The following is a 22706-nucleotide window of genomic DNA, read 5'->3' on the forward strand; positions in this document are numbered from 1 at the left end:
CCATCTTGTCCTTGTCTCTTTGTAGATACGGTCTCCAGAACTGAGCACAGAACTCCAGGTGAGGCCTCACCAGGGATCTGTACAAGGGAATAATCACTTCCCTTTTCTTACTAGATATTCCTCTCTCTATGCAGCCCAGCATTCTTCTGGCTTTAGCTATCGCCTTGTCACATTATCACCCCAAGGTCTCTCTCCTGCTCCATGCACATCAGCCCTTCACCCCCCATCAAATACAGTTCTTTCAGATTTCCACATCCCATATGCTTGTCTCTGCATTCTTGGCATTGAATCTCAGCTGCCATATCTTCGACCACTCTTCTAGGTTCCTTAAATCCTGTCTCATTCTCTCCACTCCTTCTGGCGTGTCCACTCTGTTGCAGATCTTAGTATCATTCGCAAAAAGACAAACCTTACCTTCTATCCCATCCGCAATGTCGCTCACAAAGATATTGAACAGGACCGATCCCAACACCAATCCTTGCAGCACTCCGCTTAACACCCTCTCTCTTCAAAGTAAGTTCCATTTACCATCACACATTGTCTTTTGTCCGTCAACCAGTTTGCAATCCAGGCCACCACTTTGGCACTCACTCCTAAGCTTCTCATTTTACTCACCAGCCTCCTGTGCAGGACGAATCAAAAGCTTTGCTGAAATCCAAGTAGATGACATTGAGCACTCTTCCTCGATCTAATTCCCTACTCAGCCAATCAAAAATATCAATCAGATTTGTCTGACAGGACCTTCCTTTGGAGAATCCATGCTGCCTCTGGTCCAGCAATTCTTCAGGCTGGACATAGTTCACTATTCTTTCTTTCAGCAGCGACTCCATTACTTTTCCTACCATTGAGGTCAGGCTAACCAGCCTGTAGTTTCCAACCTCCTCTCTGCTCCCACTCTTGTGAAGCGGGACCACTACCGCTCTTCTCCAATCTAACAACTTAGATTTTTTCTTGATGCTAAAATTGTTAACCATAATGTGAACACTATTGGTTCGGAGGTGTCTAGTTCTAAATTGCTGTAATTTGTATTTCTCTACCCCTGATCGTGATTTCTTTTCTCTCTTCTTGTTTTTTTATTGATTATTAAGATCGGCTTCCTAAGTTTCTTTGGATCTCTTTTGCATAATGGGGATTGCATAGATGACATTTGGCAGTGTTAATTTTTTATTTTTTCTTGGGGTTTTTTTTCTTTTTTTCCTGTACGAATCCTATTTTCTGTACAAATTTATTTGTAAAATTTAATTAATATAAAATTAAAAAAAAAGAGAAACTTTGGTGTTCTCTATGGCGTATACCTTTCCAATCTTGTTCTCTCTTCCTGCATAACACTGTCATCCCCTCCCCCCCCCCCCCCCCCCCCCCCCGCCCCATTTCACTCAGCCTGCAACTTTCAGCTCGTCTCTGTCTTTCTCTCAGTCAATTCTCAATACACGTTCTTGCTCTCTCTAACGTCACCAAAATCCATCCCTTCCTTTATAAACACAGCTACAGAACCCTTATCTACTCTCTCTTCACTTTGGGGTCGATTTTAAGACCTGTGCGCGCAATTCCCGGCGCACGCACATGGATGCGGCTATTATATAACATGCACGTGTCGGTGAGCGCATGTTATAAAATACAATTTCTGCGCGCACGTAACCCCTGTTATTTACACGCATGACCCTTTGAAAATATGCTTGTTTCTGCTTAGACTACTGCAACTTGCTCCTCGCAGATCTCCTACTGAACCATCTCGTTCCACTACAGTCTACACAGATTACATCTGTGTGACTTACCTTCTTCCTATTGACAGAGTAGCACCATCAGCCTGGCCTAATTCTGTTGTTCAGGGTCAGAACCGGCTGTGTGCAGCAGACACCCCCATGCCTCCAGGAGAAGTACTACGATGTGGAAAATGTCTCAGCACTCTTCAGTGGGACACATCTGTTTTTAGCAAATTATACCAGTTCTGCACTGAATATAATTCATATTCCTATGATTCATTTAAAATATACCACCTAAAATAGGAAAGCAGTTTTTAAACTGTCATCAGGAAGCATAAAGAGGTTGAGTACAAGGTTCACCTTGCCTGTAGGCTACTGGCTCCATGCACTGAAGAATGCCGATTCATTTTCTACTTCACAGTTTTTCTTGGAGGCATGGGGGGTCCAGCTGCACACACCCGGCTCTTATCATGATCAAGAACAGGATTGGGCCAGACCGGTGCTACTCTGCCAGTAGATTATGGGCCCAAGGGAAGGCTAGGGTTGCAGAAAAGAGGTTATGAGCCCAAGCTGTGAAGATCTAGGAGACCCTGGAAGCTAGAAGCCAGGGAACTGATAGGCTGAAGCAAGCTGCAGAGCAGAGCTGGTGCTCAGGGCATCAATAAGCCTGAAGCAGGTATCCTGCTAATTTGACTACAAACCAACTTTGCGTAGAACAAAAGAACATTAACTAACTCACAGGCCGATGCAATAAACTTGCATTAAGAATCTGTGCGCTGGATTTCAGCTCACATCTTTAACGCATAAATGAAGTAAACTAATGCTATGCAGCAAAGGGGGCGAATTTTTGCTAATTACGCACGGCAACACATTCGAGCCTCCCCCAGTTCCTTCCCAGTCCGCTCCTTAATTGGACTGGGAGGGAACTTCCCTACCCCTCTACCTAAACTCCCTCCCTCTTCCCTTCTCTTCCCCACCCCCTAAACCCTTCCCAGCAACTTACGTTTTTTAAAAATGTTGACTATTTACTGGTCCCCTGGACCAGAAGTAGCTTGCGTGTGCTGGCCAGCTGCCACGCGTGCTTCCTTGGGACAGCGGCTAATAGCCACTGTCCTAGCCGGCCTCCGTCCCACCCTGCCCCCCCCCCCAGCCCACCCCTTTTTCAGGGCCTGGCCACGCGCGTAAGTGCCGAGTTTTACATGCGTGGCTGTTTTAAAATTCACCACTTATGTGTTCAGCACAGGCCAAACATACACTTTAACTTGGGAAGTGTCCCTTAAAAATATATTGCTGAAATCGCGGGGAGAGAAAGAATACTTATCCGGCTAATTGGCAATTTTGCCAGATAGCCAGGTAAGAGTTGACTTATCCAGCTAAGTGGCAGCCATTGACACTTAGCTGGATAAATACGGACTGATCTGGCTATCTAGGCCCGGTTAGCCGCCACCACTTAGGCAGATAAGTCAGGATTTATCTGGCTATCTGGACAACCTAAGAGCAGGAAAAACTTCTTTTGTTTTTGCCCATCCCTCTTGGATTTAAGGGCCAGCACAGCATCGCTGGAACCTTTCCTCCACCTCTGACCAGGAATAAAAATTTCCAGCGTTAACAAAACCTGGGCTAGGTCCTGCGCACCTCTCAGCATGGGAGAGCAGCACTTAATGCCCTCATTTGCATGGGATTTCCACGCGAGAGCGCTAAGCAGTACTCACATCTATGAACGCACATTTTGTAAGCGTGAAACTCCTTGCTGCACTGGCAGTAAGATTTACGCTCACAAAATGCGTATTCAAGCCCAGGGAAACGGTACATTCAGCTGAATGCACTTTTCCGCACTGGCCTGCCAGGGAGTACGGCTTTCAGCATAAACCTCGAGGCACCTTTAGTTAAACTAAATACAAGCAGTTATCAAATTAGGAAGTTCAAAATGGATTTGCTGCTGAAAAAAAGATAAACTATGGGATGTGATGTGCAAGGACAGATCTACTAAAAATACAGAGGACGGGGATGAGAAAAATACATACAGATGAAAGTTACAATTTCTCCTCCTGTGGAAGTTAGTGAATGAATACACATCCGAGGGTAAGGCACTGCGAAGGGGATGTGGAAATCACTGAAGAAATTACATGGAGGAAGAATTCCTTTTCTTCCTGCCGGACCAGTCTGAACTAGCGGAATTTCTCGTTCCACAGTTGCTGGAGATGGAGGACACACCTCCTTTTCCCTTGTGACATCATCACTAGCTAAAAGGGAGGTGCGGTTTTAGGAAGCTTGAGACTTGAGGGGTCTTACTACAAAAATGAAAACAAAGTAAAACAAAAAAAACCCCTCCAGGCCTTGGCTTGGTTGAACAGCCTGTGCTTCTGGGACAACAATCCTTAGGGCTGATTTCCCCAGGTAAGCTTAGCATCTCAGGGGATTCCTGGTTGAGGTACCTTCAGGGTTGATCCCACTGCCTCTAGGGACTTGGTTGATTATCCTTGGAGGAGGGTTCCCAGGTGTTTGCACCTAGGAAACCTTTCAGATGTTCCTGGACAAGTGGGTGCTCAAGATTCCCTCCTGTACTCGCACCCACTTTCCTTCCCCTCCTCTCCCAGTTAAACTTTGTTCTAAAAAACAAACAAACTGAGGAACAAGGAGGAGCCCACCTCTCACTGTGCAGGAGCGTGGAATGCAAGGCCGAATGCTGAAGTAAAGCAGCCTTTTTCGTCGTCCCCGATGGTGGCGAGTAACTGCGGATGCATTGCAGTGGAATGGAACAGATACCACATATAGCAGTGCTGCCAGTAGTACAAGGCCCTGTGGTGTGGAAGTGGAGGAAGCAATTATTGCACTGGCGTTGGGGTGGGGGGGGAGGGAAGAGAGAGATGATGCAGGGTCGCAGGTCCACTACCTGAGGCACCAAATGGCTCCCCAGCGTTGTGGGCTCCTTTTGCCTGGCATGTGACTAGGAGGAGGAGCTGGTTTAGCTGGGGCTTCCATCCCCATGGAGCTTCCATCCCCATGGGGCTTCCATCCCCACTGGGGCTTCCATCCCCATGGAGCAAACTGGAGGTGACACAGTGCAGACCCCAGATGAGGCGGAAGTGGGAGCAGAGCAGCTCCTAGAAGGCAGGAGCCCAAACCCCTCTCTTCTACTCCTCTCCCTCTCCTATGGAAACGCAAGTTATAAGGCCCTCCCGCCAGGGACAGGTGCACAGGAAGCAGCCTAAGGAAATTCTTCTAAATATCCAGATTTCATACTGGTAACACATCAAGCCTTTTTGTGCTATGAAGGAGCAGGGTAGGGCGGGTCCCTCCCTTACCTTAGAACCAAGAGGCACGGGGCTCTGCGGGGAGCCAGCTCGACGGCATCAGATTCCCCGGTCTTCTTGGCCACTTCAGGATCTAGAGAAGACTGTGAGGTAGGGGAGGACTCTAGCCATCACCTGTGATCTCCGAGGAGGAAGGTGATGAATGCTCTTCCGAGGAAGAAGAATCTACAGTCGTAAAACTCTTCCGGAAGAAAGAGCTGTCGGCACTCACTGCTGGCATCTTAGCCACTCTCAGGGTAACAAACACTAAGAAATGTTAACCCTTTCAGAGGGAGACCTGATCCTGCTGGGCATTCAGAAGTCTCAGAAGGCTTTTCCTCTACACGAGGCCCCTCAAGAACATGGCATTGGCAGAGTGGGACTCCCCTCAAAGTGGACTTAAGGGCAATGAGCAGACTGTTTGTTTTTCTTTCTTCCAGCAGAAGGGGGATATAATCTCCTAAGAATTCCCCGAGCGGTCGCCCTCGTGTCAGCGCTAACGTAAAAGAGGGCAGGTCAGCCGTCAAGCACCCACACAGGATAGGAGGCAGGTCTTTACCACACATGCTATGGCAATACAGGCATCTATACGTGGGCACTATGTGGCCCGAGCACTAGTGTGCAGGATTCAGCAGCTCCCAGAATCAGGGGTGGCGTTTTTGGCAGACACCTTGTATGATTTGGTCAGGATCTCCTCCTGAATGGGCGGCCTCAGGGGTGGCAACTAGGAAGTTCTTTGGCTGCAGACTCTGAGTCTAAAGGCCAGCTTTGTAAACTCTTCAGAGAGGATCTGGAGAAACTAGAGGATTTAGGGGAGTCCAAACCCCAGAGACTCCCAGAAGACAAGGTCTGCCCCGAGGTGGCAGCGAGCGCCCCCCCCCCCCAAGACTTTCATAGGTTCCGACCTGCTAAGAAGTCCTTCACATACCCCGTTGCTGAATGGAAACTATTTGATCCGTTGTTATGGCAGTAAGGAAAGGGGAATTCCTTGCCTCTTTGGATCTAGCAGAGGCTTCCTTCCATATTTCTGTATGGAAGGTAACATCAGAAGTGTCTGCCATTCTGCATCCTATGCAGCCACTGTCAATTGCAGGCTCCACCCTATGGGCTTGTGACTGCCCCAAAGAACATTTTACCAAGGTGATGTAGCAGTGACCCCGTGCAAACAGGGAATAATGGTACACCCTTATCTGCATGATTGGCTCATCAGAAAGAGCTCATCAGCTTCAGCCGTGGCTGTCTAGATCTTGGAAAATGTAGGATTGGGCGGTGAATTTCACAAGGAGAAGCCTATCACCTTTGCAGTCCATAGAGTTTCCAGGGGCCCTGTTCGACACCAGGAATGCATGAGTAACCTGGAGGATCTTCAAATTAAATGCCTGTGTTCGCGCCTTCCGGATGCATGAAGTCCCCAGAGTATGGGATTATCTTTAACTTCTGGAGTTTATGATGACAATCCTAGCTTTAGTCCCTTGGGCTGGGGCACACATGTCCCTTCCCCTACGTCAACAGATGAAGAAAAGCCTGGATTGGTTAGAACCTGCAAATCTGCAAAAGGGGGTGGTTGCTAGAGCCACCCAAATGGGTTGTCATACCCTCAGACGCCAGCACACTCAACTGTCAGGGTCAGGTGACTGAAGGCCGCTGGATGCTATAATCAGTCTGGTTAGGCTTTGAATACGGACCTCTACATATATTACTTTGGCACCACGTGTAAAATTGTCATGCCAACAAAGTTATCTGAATCTGAAAAAAAGATGAAGAGTTTCTGCCTACATTCTGTTCATCCATTTCTGATGCACACGTGAGGTAATGTGAGATATATATATATATATATATATATATATTTTATTTTATTTTATTTTTTTTTAAGATGATAGATTTATGAATGTATATGAAAGATGCACGAATGGACACGTAGCCAGGGTTGACGTCTTGACAATTGGTGCTACTGCTCACAAGTTTCAAACGTCTGCTAATTCAATTCCTGTTCCTGTCTAAATATTTTGTCAGTTTTTTTAATCTGTTTTTGCAAAATCTCTTAGAATTGGAGATAAGCAGGCTATAAATTTATTAAGTAAATAAATATCTCGTTTTAGACAGTTGGATTTTTTTTTTTCATCATTTGTCCTTCAGGGGGTTATCGAACTCTTTGTAGTTGTTGGTAGATAAGGACCTCCCGGTTCACCCAGTTTGTGCTCTTGTGCCCTCCTGCCATGTTGCCACCTACTCTCCTTAATCTCCAGTCATCTCCCTCACCATTAGCACTGCCCTCCTTTATCTGTCCCCAGTAAGACTGAAGTCTGTTCGTTGATTTGGTTGCTGGCAATTTATTCCTGGCACCCCTCACCCACTCCGTGAAGAGGTATTTTCTCACAATTACTCTTGGTCTCCCTCTGACTTTATATCATGGCCCCTTTTTCCTTCGGATGCTTTTTTTTCCTACAGAACGTACTTTACTGAAGGGTCCACCAGCCATGGCACGATTAACTGATTCTGACAGCGCATGTGTACAGCGCATGCCCAGGGCGCGCTCCCTCCTTTGCAGTGTGACTCTCCTCGTTTACCCTGGAATCTCAGGGGCGGGAGGAAGGGGTTAAGAGCTTGACAGGAACTTTTTGGAGATTTTTTTCTTATTTCTTGGTTTTTGGCCTTAGCTCTGTTTGTACCCAGATAGCTGTAGATACTGGCCCCTTTTTTTTTTCCCCCTCAGACCTTTAGGGGTGACTTAGGAAGAGGGAGATACCGGGCCCTGGCCCACAGAGAGTACTCCCCTGGATGTATGTAACTTTTTGAATGCTTATGGATAGGGCTGGCAAAAGTTTGGCCCTCGCTGCCAGAGCCAGGCCCATCCCAAGAAGCTACTGCTAGCGTTAGCCTGGTCCAAGAAATGACTGCTGGTGCTGATGTCGGGGGTTGGGGGGGGGGGGTGTCTGGGGTGAGAAGCCACTGCTAGCAGTGGGACCCATGGCTCAGAGCTGCCCCACGTTGCTGGCATAGTAATGACAGCAGAAAAAGACCAGCAAGTTTCACATGGTAGTAGCCGTAGCTGCGTGCAGGTTACCCCAACCCTTATGTTAAGGGTAGCTAGGCCCTGTACTAGTGTGTTTGGGGGAGTGGGGAAGGAGAAGAGAGTGCCAGGAGAGAGAGGAAAGGTGGGAGGGGGGAAGGCAGAGAGTGGAAGAAATGGAGAGGAGGGGAAAGTGGCAGAAGAGAACAAAAAGGGGGAAAAAAAACCCCAAAATTTAAAAGCTAAACTAAAAGACTGAGCAAACCAAGAGAAACCCCCAAAATTTGTGGCTCTTATAACATTTTGATGGGTGCCTAGGTTTCTAGCTAGTTTTCTTCCCTTGCTTTATGGATTTTGCAGAAGAGGGGCATGGTTTCCAAGAGACCCCTGGTTCTCTCCTCTCCTCCTTCAGGTGGCGGCCAGTGCTTCTTTCTGACCTCATGCACTTTTAGGCAGAGATGTGGTAACGATATGACTTTTTAGGGCAGAGATGTGGTAACGATATGATTTTTTTCTTGAGCCATTATGCCCACAGTGAACCCCACTGAGCGATGAATAAAATAGCTTTAGACACTTCTACTGCCTTTCCTACCCCATCTTGCCCTTTCTGATTCCTCCCCTTCCTCTCTCACCCGAGGACAGATAAATCTATGAGTTCAGAGTTTCCGAGCCCTGGCTGTCCCCTGACACCTGCTCTGGAGACCCTGGAAATTTCAATTATCCTCCTCCTGAAAGCATGGGGAGGACAGACGGCACTGTCCAAGCACTTGAACATTAATTAATATGAGATCACAATTGTCCCTGCGACAGACTTATATGCAGCAGCCAGACTTGCGGCAGATGAGCCAGGGCTGATTAATACTGCGGCAGGGAAAGGACTAAAGGATCCTAATGACGATTAGCCGCTTGCTGCAAAAAAAGTGTTTAATCTGAGAGACCGGGCCGCTTCCAACACTGGGGGTGGGGGTGGGGGGAGGGGGACGCCCTGCTTATGGAACCGGGACACGAGGTGCTTTATTCGGAGCCGTGAACTCTCCATGAACTGGCGGGCCAGAGCCCTTGCTGTTCAGAGATGTGCATCAGCAGTGTTCAGCCACGTTCGGTCCTCATCCTCTCTTTTGCTCTCTAAACACGGATTCTAATGCCGGGTGGGGCTGGGCTGTGTGGTCTGGGGACGCCTGCCGTGGCATCCTGCTGGTTTTTCAGAGGGACCCTTCTCCGCAGGTCGTGCAAGCACGGCACGGCTGCAGCTGCCGAACCGTTCTGTTCTTTGATGCGCCCTGGCTGGCTACTGCTAACCAAGGCAGGGCTAGTTCAAGCTTGGGTGAAATCAGCGGGGACAGGGGTTTTGTGTTTTTTTTTTTCCTAAGACGGACTGTGTAATGTAGTGCCATGTCCCGCGATCTGCAGCAGTGCCTTTCTGTTCCCCGCTCCCGCACCAGTTGAATTGGTCAATAAGTTCTGGTTGGTGAAGTCCGGTGCGATGGCATTCGTTCCGTGCCGGGCAGGCCGGATCCAGAACTTTAGAAAAGGCGGAACGTAGAAGTTATTTGGAAAGCGAGAAACTTCAATAAAATATTGCTATCTGACCTTGCAGCTTTACTTTTTCCTCAGCTGATCGGGACCGCAAGCAAGCGCTTGGGTGCAGTAAGGGTGGGAGTTTAAACCAGGCCTGCATCGAATTATCCAGTGGCCCTGAGCCACGCTGGAGGCTACTGCTTGGTGTATACAGGGTGCTGGAGTTCACTGATTGCTTTCTTCTCTTTTGAGTTAAGTGCTGGCAGCTGTAGCAGATGCTGAGTAATTTTTGTAACATTGCGCATAAGCTAGCTGGCAAATCTGTACTTAAGCTACACCAATTTTCAAAGTGGACTTGCGCGCACCCCAATAAAACTACCCATTCAGCTTCCACCTGCTAAAATTTCTTCTATGAAAATTTACACGCATGCTTTTTAAAAATATATCAGTATGCATTTAAGTCCAGACTTCTCCCTAACTAGCCCCAGAAATGGTTCTGGGTAAACTTGCACGTGAACGTTACATACGTGCATAGGTTCTTCTACATCTTTGGTAGGCAGTTTTCCAAAAGCGCATTTCTGCTGCTAAAAAACCCCGGTTCACCTGTGACAATGCTTTTGAAGATTACTTTCTGAATGGCCATGGAGAGCCCCTGTCTCCTGGACCCAGGAGCCCACAGGCTCTGTGGAAAGGTGGCTGGAAGAGGAAGCAAAGCGTGTCTGCTGATGACGTGACGCTGGGATCCGGGCAGCAGAGGCGCGGAGCAAGGGCCTGGATTAGAACCAGAGGCCCAGGGTCCAGTCTGCACTATTCACTGCACGACTGTGAGCTCGGGCCTTTAACCTCCCTGCAGAGACTTACCTGGACAGTTTAATACCTGGGGCGGGGGCAAGGATATTTCGTGCATCGTTCCTGCCAGTGCTCCTCAGCCCGGGCGACAGCACGAGAATGCGGCATCTTCCTGGCTTTTCTTCTGCACGTGAGTCATTCTTACGCCCGCCCCCCCCCCCCCCCAAGGAGCTTTGTGCTGTGGGCGGCTTGCCCCTCTCCCCCACCCCTAGTGTGTATGGCCTTGCCTCTCTGTCTTCAGGCTGTAAGTTCTCTGCGCACGCCGAAAAGTGCTGGCACTTTTTAAGGTGAAAGTGGAAAAATAAATAGGAGCAAAGACCTAATTAAGTTTCTAAGCGTAGGAGTGAGCATTCTTGTCTGCTTGCTGGAAATTTACATACGAGGGTTAATCCCAGGGACCTGTGCTAGGCGAATAGCAATTTCAGTAAATTTGAAATAAAGTATAATTACTTTCGATCCATTATATCCATTGCCCAAAGTTCAGACTGTAATTTGTTGGGTCTGAGGCCCCCTTGGCCCTGCCTGTGATAATCCGTAATTAATGCAGAATCTGGGTTCTTGGCTGAGTGCTACCTTTAGCCTTTTATTCACTGTAAATATTTGTACTTGAGCAGAGGTGTCGCTAATTACACTAATGATATAAAGCGGCAGGCTATAAAACCACATTCCCAGGCGGATTAATAGATTTGAGATTGTTTCCTGGTAGTTTAGGAAGGGAAATAAAATAAGTGAGACGGGCAGGCAAGAAAAGATGTCCTCTTTCCTTTATAAGAGCGCCCCTGGGAAGCCTAGCTTGTGAGGTGCCATAAATCGGGGCTGGTACGGTTTATTCTGCTGGTAGCTTTTTCAGCTACATGATGGGCTGTTTTCATAACGGGAAGAGTGGTTACATATTCTCAGCCCACAGATAACTATGAGAGCCCCCCACTATTGAAACAGCAGGGGGGTGTTGCAGGGCAGGACTGAGGTGCACTGGCACAGCCTTGTGTAGGGAGTCTCAGTACTGGGTTAGTGGGCAGAATTGAGGTGCAGTGGAATAGCGCCAGATCTGAGAGTAAATTGTAAAATGTAACGTGTACCTGACTTTTAGATGTAAAACAACAAAAAAAAAAAAAAAAAGAGAGATTTTTGTGTGTGTAAGTGAGAATGTCTTACATTCAGGAAGTCTTTCATGAGCCTGTTTTTAAATGCTTTTCTTTTCAGGAGGTGTCAGAACGATGGAAGGGCAGGGAGATCGCTCTGGCTCTCTTCCCTTTGCCCCCGGCGTTCGCTTTAAGGAACTAAACTCCCTTCTGGAAGGAGACAGCGTGGCAGAGCGCTTCCTGCGGGTGGAGCTGGAGCTGAATGTCAGACTGAAGGGGCTATCCTTCCAGGAGCCCATCCACTATGTCTATAACCCTCTGGAATATGCCTGGGACCCCCACCAGTACTACGTGAAGAAGTACTGCCAGAGCGCCAAGGACGTGCTCTTTCTGGGGATGAACCCAGGCCCTTTTGGAATGGCTCAGACCGGGGTAATCCTAACATTTCTCATTTCAAAGCACTCCTGAGCAGTCACAAATGTTATCCTCTATTTTTGGAGATTCCGTTTTAAAATTAGAAAGATCGAGCAGAAGGGATTCTGAAGAGATCACCTTCTCTTATCTCCGGTCAGGACGCACAGTACGTATTCCATCCCAGACAGATGTGTGCCCAACCTGCTCTTAAAACCTCCAGCGAGGGAGATTCCCCAATGCCTCCCCACCCTCACAGTCTGAAGGTTCTCCCAAATCTCTCGTTTTATCTTGAAACCTCACTGGCCCCTGTCTGTCCTTTTGTACCAGTTCCCTTCTTCATCTCAAGCAATTCTTGATCCATCTATATTCTATGGAGACAGCTCTTGCCAAAGTTTCTAGTGACCTCATCGTGATCAAGGCCTTTAAGCAATCCTCACCCTTGACTTAACCTGGTTCTTTCGACACTGTAGATCACCATTTACTGCTTGATGGCTTCATTTGGATTTCAGGTCTACATTCTATTTCCTCATTTCCTATATCTGGTAGATCCTCTGCATTTACTCTGGGGCTGATGCAATAAAGCGCGCCCAGCTAAGTGAGTGGTTTGACAAGCGTCCATAACCCATGATGCAATAAGGGGATCAAAGCGTCCAAACAAAGGCGTAGCTAATAGCGCTCATCACATTCGAATGCGATGTAGATGTCTAATTAGCTATTACCCCATGACGCAAAAAAATCCCTGTGCGCCTGAGGTGCACTTTTTAACACACAAATGTTTATGCCTGTCCTGGAGCATAGGTAAGGTCTTTCCACACGTCAAGGGTTCAACTTAAAAACAAAAAAAACCCCTGTTTTTCTGTGGTTCCTCCTTCTTAGTATCATTGTGATAACAGTATAGTGGTGGCAGAGGATCTACCAGATAAAAAAAAAAAACATGCATCCAAACTGGGCGCACTTTTTTAACACGCGCGCATCCACCTCTCCTGGGCGCCCGATGCAAAATATAAATGAGCTGCTACGCTAAAACAGATGCGCTAGGGATAAATTGTGCATCGCTAGCGCGTCCATGGGATCATCGTCATACTAAGTCGGAAGAACCATAGAAAACAGCACCATGCAAAAAAATAAAAAAGGCTTGACGAAAAAAAAAAAAATTTATATTGTGCGTGTGTATTGTGTCGGTAAAATAGCTGTCACGGGAAAAAGCGGATGCTCATAAGTTAACCGGCTAACTCCGCTTCTCCCCGGAACGCCTACCTCCCACCCCAGGATCACCCCTGACTTACCTGTCTAAATTTTAGCCGGATGGTTTTTTATCTGTCTAAATGGCTTTTGAATATGTACCCCGTTTCTTTCTCTCTCTATTAAATTGTCAAAATCCATACCTTCCCCTTTGAGCACCTTAGCAGACCCCTTATCTGCTCTCTTCCTGCTGAATCGCTAGGAAGAGAAATCCCACACCTCTCTACGTGCTGAGCCACTCCTGCAGACTGCTCCGCACACCACACTCTCTTCGGATTTAGCTGTGTGACTTCTCTTCTGCCAGTGCTACCACGCCATTGTAACCCCTCCCCTCCAGATACTATGTGGCTTTCCATCTGCACACAGTGCAGAACACACCCCTAATAACCTACAGTGCTTTCCATCCGCAGCTCCTGGTTACTTCTCCTCCTATGCCTCTCTACACCTCTCTTGATCTCCATTCATCAGACAAGCAGCCCTTCTCTTCCTCTGCCTCCTCCTGACTCTGCACTGTAGGCCTAGAACAGACTTCCTGAGCTCATGCATCCTGTCTGGCAGTATTCAAGGCCTGCCAAAAAACAAACAAACCACCTTTCCCAGTTTTCCTTCCAGATTATTGCCATGTTATTATAATAAAAACATTTCCCTGAAGCCTCTTATTTGTCTCAACTGTATCTTGACAAGATTATAAGGGCCACTGAGCGGAGACCGTCTTTTACGTATACTTGTACAGTGCAGTGTACGTCTGGTAGTGCTATAGAAATGATGAAAAAAAGTACTGGTAAATCTTCCTTCATTCCTCCTTGTACCTTCAACAGCAGGGAAGAAGATCACGTGAACGTTGCCCTCTTCATAACCCCCTTTTATGTATTTTCAGGACTTGCTATCAAATCACGCGTCGTCTTTCGTTTAAATAAACCCACTTTCTTCCACGTTTCACGTTATCTATTCTAGACCTTCATCAGTCTTGTTGTTCTCCTCTGGGCAGTGTGGGGATTAATTGACTGGGAGAGGTCTTCTTTTAAGTTTTGAGATTCCAGCCTCCTCGGAGATGACGTCTTCATTACAGAAGACTAATCTATTGAAAGATAAGTCCTTTGAGTGGTGGAGACTGCAGGTCAGGGGAGTAACTCTTGTTAGTGCGGGGCATTACTAAAGACACCCTCTCACTCCCAGTTCATCTGCTGCCTGGTATTTCTAGTCCACGGTTTCCAGCTCCCACTCTTATCAGGAGTGTCAGTCACTTTCCTAACAATGTCATCCACTCACATAACCCTCAGTGAAGACCATTGAAAATCACTAACATGACATGAATTGATGACTCAGCAAGGAATGAGGCGGGGGGGGGGGGGGAATCTCCCCCAGTAGTGACTCAGCAGAGGTGTGGAATCTTTCTCCTTAATCTCTTAGCTTCTGTTATCATATTCAGAGCTTATGGTCTGCTTGAGTGTGGCATGAAGGAGCACAGAGGGGGAGAAGGAGTGACCTCTTGAGTCATTTCACAGCTGCCGCTGCTGCTCATGCCCCCGCTAGTGAGGTCAGAGGGCAAGAGATCACCTAAACAAATTATTCAGTGACGCATTTTGCTTTCTGTCTGCTTTATCTTGGTAAAGTGCATTTGTCCATCTGCTAATTATTGGCAGATCTTCCAGAGAGGGTGAGAGGGACATTTATCTGGATGATGGAGCCACACAGATTAGCGACACTGAAAGGGGTAGAAAGATGCTAAACGTCTTTCAGAAATGTGATTATGGATCATCCATCTGAAATTAATGTTAGTTCTTTTCTTCAGAGGTGATTTTGTGATCTGGAAAGCTCGCATACAACTTAGTGGGATGATTCTTGCCTTCTTTCAGTAAAAGGTGTTGCAGCCTGAAAAGAATCCAAAGTTAAACTCAGAACTCAAGCAGGCCGAAGCAATATCGAGCACTGAGCCTAGCGCACAGGTTTATGGGCACTTGGATACGTGTCCATCATCCCTTAGGCAATAAGGGGATTAGCGTGTCCAAACCAGCGTGTAGCTAATATTTATTTATTTATAGACTTTTCTTTGCCAACATTCGTGAGGCACATCATACCGGCTTACATTGAACTGAAAGGAGGAAAATACAATGAACAGAATAACATGTCATAGTTAAACGCAAATAGCGCTCATCATATGTAAATTCATGTTGATGAGGCTATTAGCTGTTACCCACGTTTGGAAAAATAAATGTTTGCCCGACGAGTACGTTTTTACTCTCAAAAATTAACGCCTGCCCCGGAGCAAGAGTTAAGTCTTGAGGAGCCCCTAAAGTTAACAGAAAAGCAGAAAATACAGCTTTTCTGTAGTTCTTCTAACTTAATATCACGGCGATATTAAGTCTGAGGAACCGAAAAAAGGAGTAAGGTATAAAAAAAAAAAAAAAAGGCTTGCCTGCCATGAGCTTATGGAAGACGCTCAATTAACGAGCGTCCATTTTCCTAACCCGTGGCTGTCCATAGGTTAGAAAAAACGGACGCTCTTAAAATTGAGCGTCCGCATCCCTAACCCACGCACAGCCACTTCTCCTGGGTGCCCGATGCCGGGGAGACGCCAGGGACGCAGTTTCCCCTAGCGCCTCCTTTTTTAACGCAGTGACTCGTTTGCCTACCGCATCGCGTGCCCGGGAGAGGTGGATGGGCGCGCGTTAGGAAAGCGGGCACCCAGCTTGGACACACGGTTTTAGCGCATCCGTACTGCATCGGCCCGAAGATGGTGAGAAATGGAGAAAGTAGGAACCTTCAAGTCAAGGAGTGTTTATCCCATATCAAACCTGCGCATGGGCGCGTAGTGTAACGTGGTGCAGAGTACTGTTGCCCATTACACAGGCGTTCCCGCAGAAAACCTCTCTATAATTCTCTAGGTTTGATTGTGAAATTAACATCACTTCCGCTGTTACAATGTAAAGGGACTCGCCAGCAAGAGCGGAAGGGGAGGCATGGAGACATGAAAGTAGTCCAGTGCCTACAACAGATTATTTAGACATCCCTGGTTTCTTTTTTCCAGTGTAAGAGACAAGGGGAGCCTAGGTAGGTGCTCTGTAATCATGTTGAGATGGGAAATCCAGCTGAGACTTCTGTGGTGACCCAAAGGCCCTTTAGATCAGGGGTCCCCAACCACCGGTCCGCGGACCGGGCCGTTGGGGGTTTTTTGCCGGTCCGCGGCGCCGCTCTCCCCGGCTACCGTTCATTGGCTGCCGCTGCTGTGGGGAGGCGGGGCGAGGCTGGAGACCCACCTCCTCCAACCCCAAAAGGGAGGAGGCACAACCCGAAAAGCAAGAAGATCATCAGGGCCGTGGTGGAGCTCACGTCACCACGGCCCGAAGAAAACAGTCGCGTCTAAATGTGCAGGTGTATCTCCTCCTTTCTACCCACGCGGCCCCGGAAGAAAAATGTTGCCGGAGCTGCACGGGCAGGAAGGAGGAGGAGCATCAGCCACGTGCAGAAGAGGAACAGCTCGGCCCAAGAAGACCAGGGCCACTGCGGGCTCTGCAGCAGCCCGTGAAGAGGAGGCCCAGAGGTGAGAGAGAGGTTGAGGGTTTGTAGAGTGTGTATGTGTGTATGAGATGAGTTGATAGACTGTGTGTGGGAGTGAAGACCTGAATGTTTGCAGAGACAGCATGTGAGGAGCCTCTGTGTGTGTGAGAGACAGCATGTGACAGTGAGAGCCTGTGCTTGAGCAAGACAGCATGTTTGAGTGAGAGAGAGCCTGTGTGTGTGAGACTCAGACAGCATGTGCCAGTGAGAGACTGTGTGTATGAATGATTGTATGAGAGAGCGTGTGTATGAATGATTGTATGAGAGAGAGCATGTGAGAGTGAGAGCCTCTGTGTGTGTGTGTGTGTGTGAGAGAGAGAGAGAGAGAGAGAGATAGAAAGCATGTGAGAATGACAACCTGACCGTGTTTGAGGGAAGAAAACAGATGGAGAGAAAAGAAATAGAAAAAAAGGCAATATAAAAGGAATTGGCAAAAAAATAAGAAAGGGAAGGTGGGGAAGAAAAGCCTGTGACCAACCAATTAGAAAACTAAGATCAGACAGCAGATGTAAAAAAAATAAATTACTTTTTACTGATTGGCACATGTAATCTTTGGGACTGTGCAAGAGTAGCACTTTCTCTATGCGGATCTCACAATGTATGAGATCAGCATGGAGAAAGTGGAAGCCCATGGGGTCTGCACAGAGGAGGCAGTAGAATGGACTTCAGTGTCAGTAGCAGCAATCAGCGCCTCTCCAATAGCCATGCGGCATCAGTGACAGTGGCAGCAGAGGAATGAGAGAGGCTCTGAAGTTGTGAGGGAGCCAGTGAGAGTGAGAGCATGAGTGTGTATGAGAAAATCCAGGGGAGTAAAAGTGTGTGTGTGTGTAGGGGGAGAGAGTATCTTACAGCCTGAGAATGTGTCAGTGTCTGTGAGAGCGAGAGGTTATGGTGGGTATAAGAGCATGAATGTGTATGTATGTGACAGTGTATGTGTGAGAGAGAATGGACATGTGAGTATGTGTGAGAGAGAGAGGATAACCTAATCCTCGACAATATCAGGGTGACTGGAAATCAAGAGCTCCCACGTATGGACAGCAGGGGCTTTTTAAAATCCTTATTAGTTTTAATTATTATGTGTTATTTGATATATGTGCTGTTTTGAAATATGTTATTGGTGTTTGGGAAATTCTAAAAAATGTATATGATTCTAATTAATAGAAATTCTATTTATCAGTAGTTTTAAAGTATTCTTTTATTAGCATGGTTTTATTATTATAACTGATGCTTATGTTTCTTGATTTTATTGTTTTATGAGGAATGGTGGTTCTGTTTTTCCATTATTAATACACAGAGTCTGGCTTCTTGGGGTTTCCATTTCAGTTTTTTTTAATTTGTGCTCCTTCATTTTGTATTCTGTATTTGGTGAGAGTCTGTCTCTGCTCTGTGTCTGTGACCGAGATGAGAGATTCTGCTAGCATAGGGATCTATAGCAATCGGGTTTGTTTTGTTTCCTCAGTAGGTGGAGTATTGGTATTCTAGGACCCAGTGTAATATTTACCCTTGCTTATTCACATGTAGGGTTATTGTTGTTTGAGTCCTTGGTGTTATTACTGTTATGTTATGATGGGATTGCAGTATAGATTTTGAGTGTCTTTTTTTGTGGGGTTTTGTGTTAGTTCACAATGTGTCTGGCAGTGGAAGGTGTTTGTGCTGCTGTTACTGTGAGGTGACACCAGAATTTGAAAATATCTTTTACTATGATGAGCTGTAAGGGAAACATCCAAGCTCCATTGTTTGGGGGAATTTCAGTGGATGCACAGAGTTAGAGAACTGGAGGTGCAGGATTTATAAATGTCATAATTAATTAAGTATGCACTATAATCCAACCCCATCCATAACCCCGCCCCCATATGACCAAAGCCCCGCCCCTGCCCCACCCCCACCCCGCCCTGCCGGGCCATGGAAAAATAGTCTTGCTTGAAGCCGGTCCCTGGTGCAGAAAAGGTTGGGGCCCACTGCTTTAGATCACTGTGATGATCGTCCGATGCTTGATATGCTGTTGGTCAGTATTGTGAATGCAGGCTTGTTTTTTTTTGTGGCTTTTTCTTTGGTGCTGGTTGTGGAATTTCTGTTCTTCTGTACTTTTTTGGTTTACATGAAAAACGTTCTTGCTTCAGAAGGGTACCTAAGTACCCGTCGTCGTCCGTAGTGGGCTCTCTTTTAACAAGCCATGCCTCACAGTTATGGAAATGATCAGCACCCCCTGCATTTTATATTGAAAGCATCCGTTGGTCTGAAATCGATCAAAAGGAGCTTTAGCTTTACAATCTTGGAGACTCTAGCGGAATCCGGAGACGCTCTTGCAGTTGCGCGGGCAGGTGGGGCAGGAAAAGGAGGCGCAAAGCGCTGCAGGCATTTTTTTTTTTTTGTTTCTGTTTTTTTTCCAAGGCAGGTTTCACAAAGGAAAGCCTGCCCGTAAGGTTCCCTTTCAACACCGCTGCAAAACCTGTGCACTTTGCACCTGCCTGTACCTTTTTGAAAATCGCCCTTAAAAGAACTTGAGAGCCGGGGGGGCTTTCTCGCTTATTATTGCCAGGCGCGCTCCAGCGCTCTCTCTCCGTGAGCTGCCCGTCACCTCTGCTTGCACACCAGCCCATTTCCCCCTCCTTCCCACCATCACTGTTCGCAGTCTCTGATTCAGGTATTGTCATCCTTTGTTTTGACCCGATGGAGGGAATTTTAACTGCTGAAAATAAGTTCAGAAATATATTGTGTGTGTGTGTGTGTGAGAGTAGATTTTATAAGGAAGATAAGACACAGAGACTTGAAAATACCATCGGCTTGCATTGTTTTCTGTTCCCACCCAAAATGTGCCCCCCCCCAGGAAAGCTCCCCTTAAAAGCGGGCCCGTTGTGGAACACAGCGGTATTTTTGGCTGCATTGAGAGAGGACAAATTCAGACTCTCAGTTTATGTGGGTAAATCGGATAGATCTGCAGAAATAAAGCTCAGCAAAAAAAAAAAAGTATATGATTATATAGCTTTATTATTATTATTATTATTATTAATTCCCTTCCCAGCTCACTGAGCCCAGTCAATCCTGCAACAGTCCTCCGTTGCTGCCTGTGCCAAGGGCTCTCCCCTGAGCTTTGCTGTCATGACCCCTGTCTGACCAGTGGGTGTCGCCATTGAGCAACGACTGTGACCTCCCCTTCCTCTCAGAGACTGAACCCTGCCACTGCCTCTGCCTCAGCCCCAGCCAAGCTGGAGAACAGAGTCCTAGCCTGGGTGTCAGGGTTGCCAAAACAAACCTGTGAGATTAAAACTACTTTTATTAGAATGTATTTATACACACTCATGCCCCCTCACCACCCCTTCCAAGCACATTTCTGGCCCCCCTCACACTTATTCCCCCTCCCTACCCCCTCCAAGCAAGTCTCCGGCCCCCTCACACTCATTCCCCCTGCCCACCTCCTCCAGGCAAGTCTCCGGCCCCCTCACACTCATTCCCCCTGCCCACCTCCTCCAGGCAAGTCTCCGGCCCCCTCACACTCATTCCCCCTGCCCACCTCTTCCAAGCAAGTCTACGGCCCCCTTGCACTCCTTCCCCCCTCCCAGCACATCTGTAGCCCTCTTCCCACTTATTTCTTCCCCTCCAGGTACCTATTCTCTTTGACTTGCTAGCCAAGTGCTTCATTCCCTTCAGCGTTCAGTCCTGCCATGCTGCATAAAAAGCTTCCTCTCTTCTCGAGGTTCAGAAAATTGTGGTGCAAGGCAGCCAGAGTACTGTGCCAGGCTGGGCCTGACTTGCTTACCTGACGCTGCTAGGAATCCTGCCTGAGTGACTGGACTGCTGCTTGGCTGCCCCAGTGCCCTGAGACTGCTTGTTATAGGCCTGAATGAAAAGTGGGTGGGGCCAAGGCCCATCCAGGCGCACCTGTAGCTCCGTCACTGCTATGGACAGGCCTCACTGGCAGCGGCAGCCAATCGCAGGATCAGCAGGGCACAAGTCCCGCCCAAAAAACACAATTGAAAAGGAAAAAGAAGGCCCAATTATAAACAACCTGTGAATGCAAAAAAAAAAAAAAAAGTGAATCGCTATAAAAATAAGGCCAAACATGAGGGAAATAAGCGAGGTTGGCAACACTGCTGGGTGTCAAACCCACATTTTCTCCTGAGGTAGACCAAACACCAGATTTGTTGCAGCTGCGATACCTTTTGATAGATTTAAGATGCAAATCATATTTTCAGGCTTTGAAGTGCCTGAAAGGCGGAATATGAATCAAATCAATAAATAAATGAGCTTTCTAGACCACAGTTATATTCAGCCTAGCATGTAAATGTTTATCTCCAGTCACTAGGGGGCAGCTGAGGGCAATGTAGCTGAGAGCTCCCTGTTCTCCCTGTCTGCATCTGCTGCAGCAGCTCTGCCTCTGTATCTGTCTGAACCTCACGTGCAGGCTTTGGCTCCTGAATGAACCTCTGCCATTATACCTTCTGCCTTTTCCTCACTCAAGCCGGGTGATAATGCAACAACCACGTAGGTCCCTTTTCTCTTTTTTTTTTTTTAAATGATGTCTGTGGCAGCTGCTGCTGCACCCATTTTATCCTGATGTCAGCATTCCCACCCCAGGTAGGAGGAGTAACGTTGACATCGCTGCCCTCTGTGTAATAAAATAGATGCTCCTAAGAGTGAGAGCAGGGCAACCCCTTCACAGAAAACTAACTCGGGACCTCTAGGACAGGATAATGCCTCTCATCTGTGGGAATTGCTGGCTCTAGAACCTCCTTGGCTGGCCCAAGCTGCACTGTCACCTGAATTCAGTTGTGACCTTGAAGCTCGCAGCAGATGTTGGTGTCTGTAATGAGTTTCTTCTCTCTCTCTCTCTTCCTGCCATGCAGGTGCCCTTTGGTGAAGTGAAGCACGTCAGGGAGTGGCTGCAGGTTCAGGGACAGGTCTCCAAGCCTGACCCGGAGCACCCCAAGAGGCCGATCCTGGGGCTGGCGTGCCCCCAGAGCGAGGTGAGCGGCGCCCGCTTCTGGGGCTTCTTCAAGTCGCTGTGCGGCGACCCGGACACTTTCTTCCGCAGCTGCTTTGTCCACAACCTCTGCCCTCTCGTCTTCATGACCCGCTCGGGGAAGAACCTGACCCCTGGCGACCTGCCCGCGGCGCAGCGGGAGCGCCTGCTGCAGCTCTGCGACGACGCCTTGTGCCAAGCCGTGCAGGTGCTGGGCGCCCGGACAGTGATTGGTGTCGGGAGGTTTGCCGAGCAGCGGGCGAGGCGGGCTCTGGCGGCGGCTGGCATGGAGGTCGGTGTCAAGGGCGTGATGCATCCCTCTCCCCGAAACCCGCAGGCGAATAAAGGCTGGGACAGCATCGTGCGCGCCCAACTGAAGGAGCTGCAGGTCCTCCCACTCCTGACGAGCTAAATGCCAGCCTCGCCGACGGTTCTCCCCGAGAGAGCCCATCGACATACTTAAAAAAAACAACTACACTACAGATCCCCTCTCCGCAGGGCCACTGGGTAACTTCAGTGAAGCAGGGGCCTAAGATGTTTGGTCTCTCCAAACTTTCTCCTTGAATTTCTTTAGATTTGAGCTGAAACTGCTGAATTGTCTCCATCCCGGTTAGGGGGTGGGTCACAGGCTTCCCGCTCCTCTTATTGCAGGGGGGACGTGGGACTCCTACCTGGCCAGAGTGTGAAGCAGTGTTCCCATTACCTTCAGAGATGGGGATAGTTCTGTAGCAGTGCAATAACCGGGGGGGGGGGAGAAAACAGATGTTACAAGCAAAAAAAAAAAAAATCCTGAAGTAACTGAAAGTAGCATTTTCGGTTTCCTCATGCCCTCTGCTTTGCCAGCAGGGGAATTTTAGTGACAAAACACTACTTTACAAATGCATTTCATAACAGGGTTTAAGCTAAATAGAGAGGACAGGGCCTAGTAAGCTAATTTAGGCCATGGATTGGGTTTGGGGTTGATCCCCATAGGGCCTGGGGTTTTAGACAAACCACGGAAGTTTCGTGAGAGGAGTTAGCACTGGGGTGTAAATCCATTTTTTAGTTGCTTGCCCTTTAAAAAGGCAAAGCAGGTTT

At 47.8% G+C, this 22706-nt stretch overlaps 1 protein-coding gene across 1 annotated transcript in view; it reads left to right on the plus strand.

The window, feature by feature from the left end:
• SMUG1 (single-strand-selective monofunctional uracil-DNA glycosylase 1) overlaps nucleotides 1-22416 on the plus strand; it is a 43062-nt gene extending 20646 nt beyond the window's left edge. The window contains exons 2-3 of the mRNA XM_029595182.1: nucleotides 11577-11887; nucleotides 21514-22416. Of these exons, the coding sequence (XP_029451042.1) occupies nucleotides 11591-11887; nucleotides 21514-22041 (825 nt within the window). The 5' untranslated portion in view covers nucleotides 11577-11590 and the 3' untranslated portion in view covers nucleotides 22042-22416. The remainder of the gene's footprint in view (nucleotides 1-11576; nucleotides 11888-21513) is intronic.
• The last annotated feature ends 290 nt before the right edge of the window (nucleotides 22417-22706 follow it).

The sequence above is a fragment of the Rhinatrema bivittatum genome, chromosome 3 (genome assembly GCF_901001135.1).
Source record: "Rhinatrema bivittatum chromosome 3, aRhiBiv1.1, whole genome shotgun sequence".
NCBI classification, from domain to species: Eukaryota; Metazoa; Chordata; class Amphibia; order Gymnophiona; family Rhinatrematidae; genus Rhinatrema; species Rhinatrema bivittatum.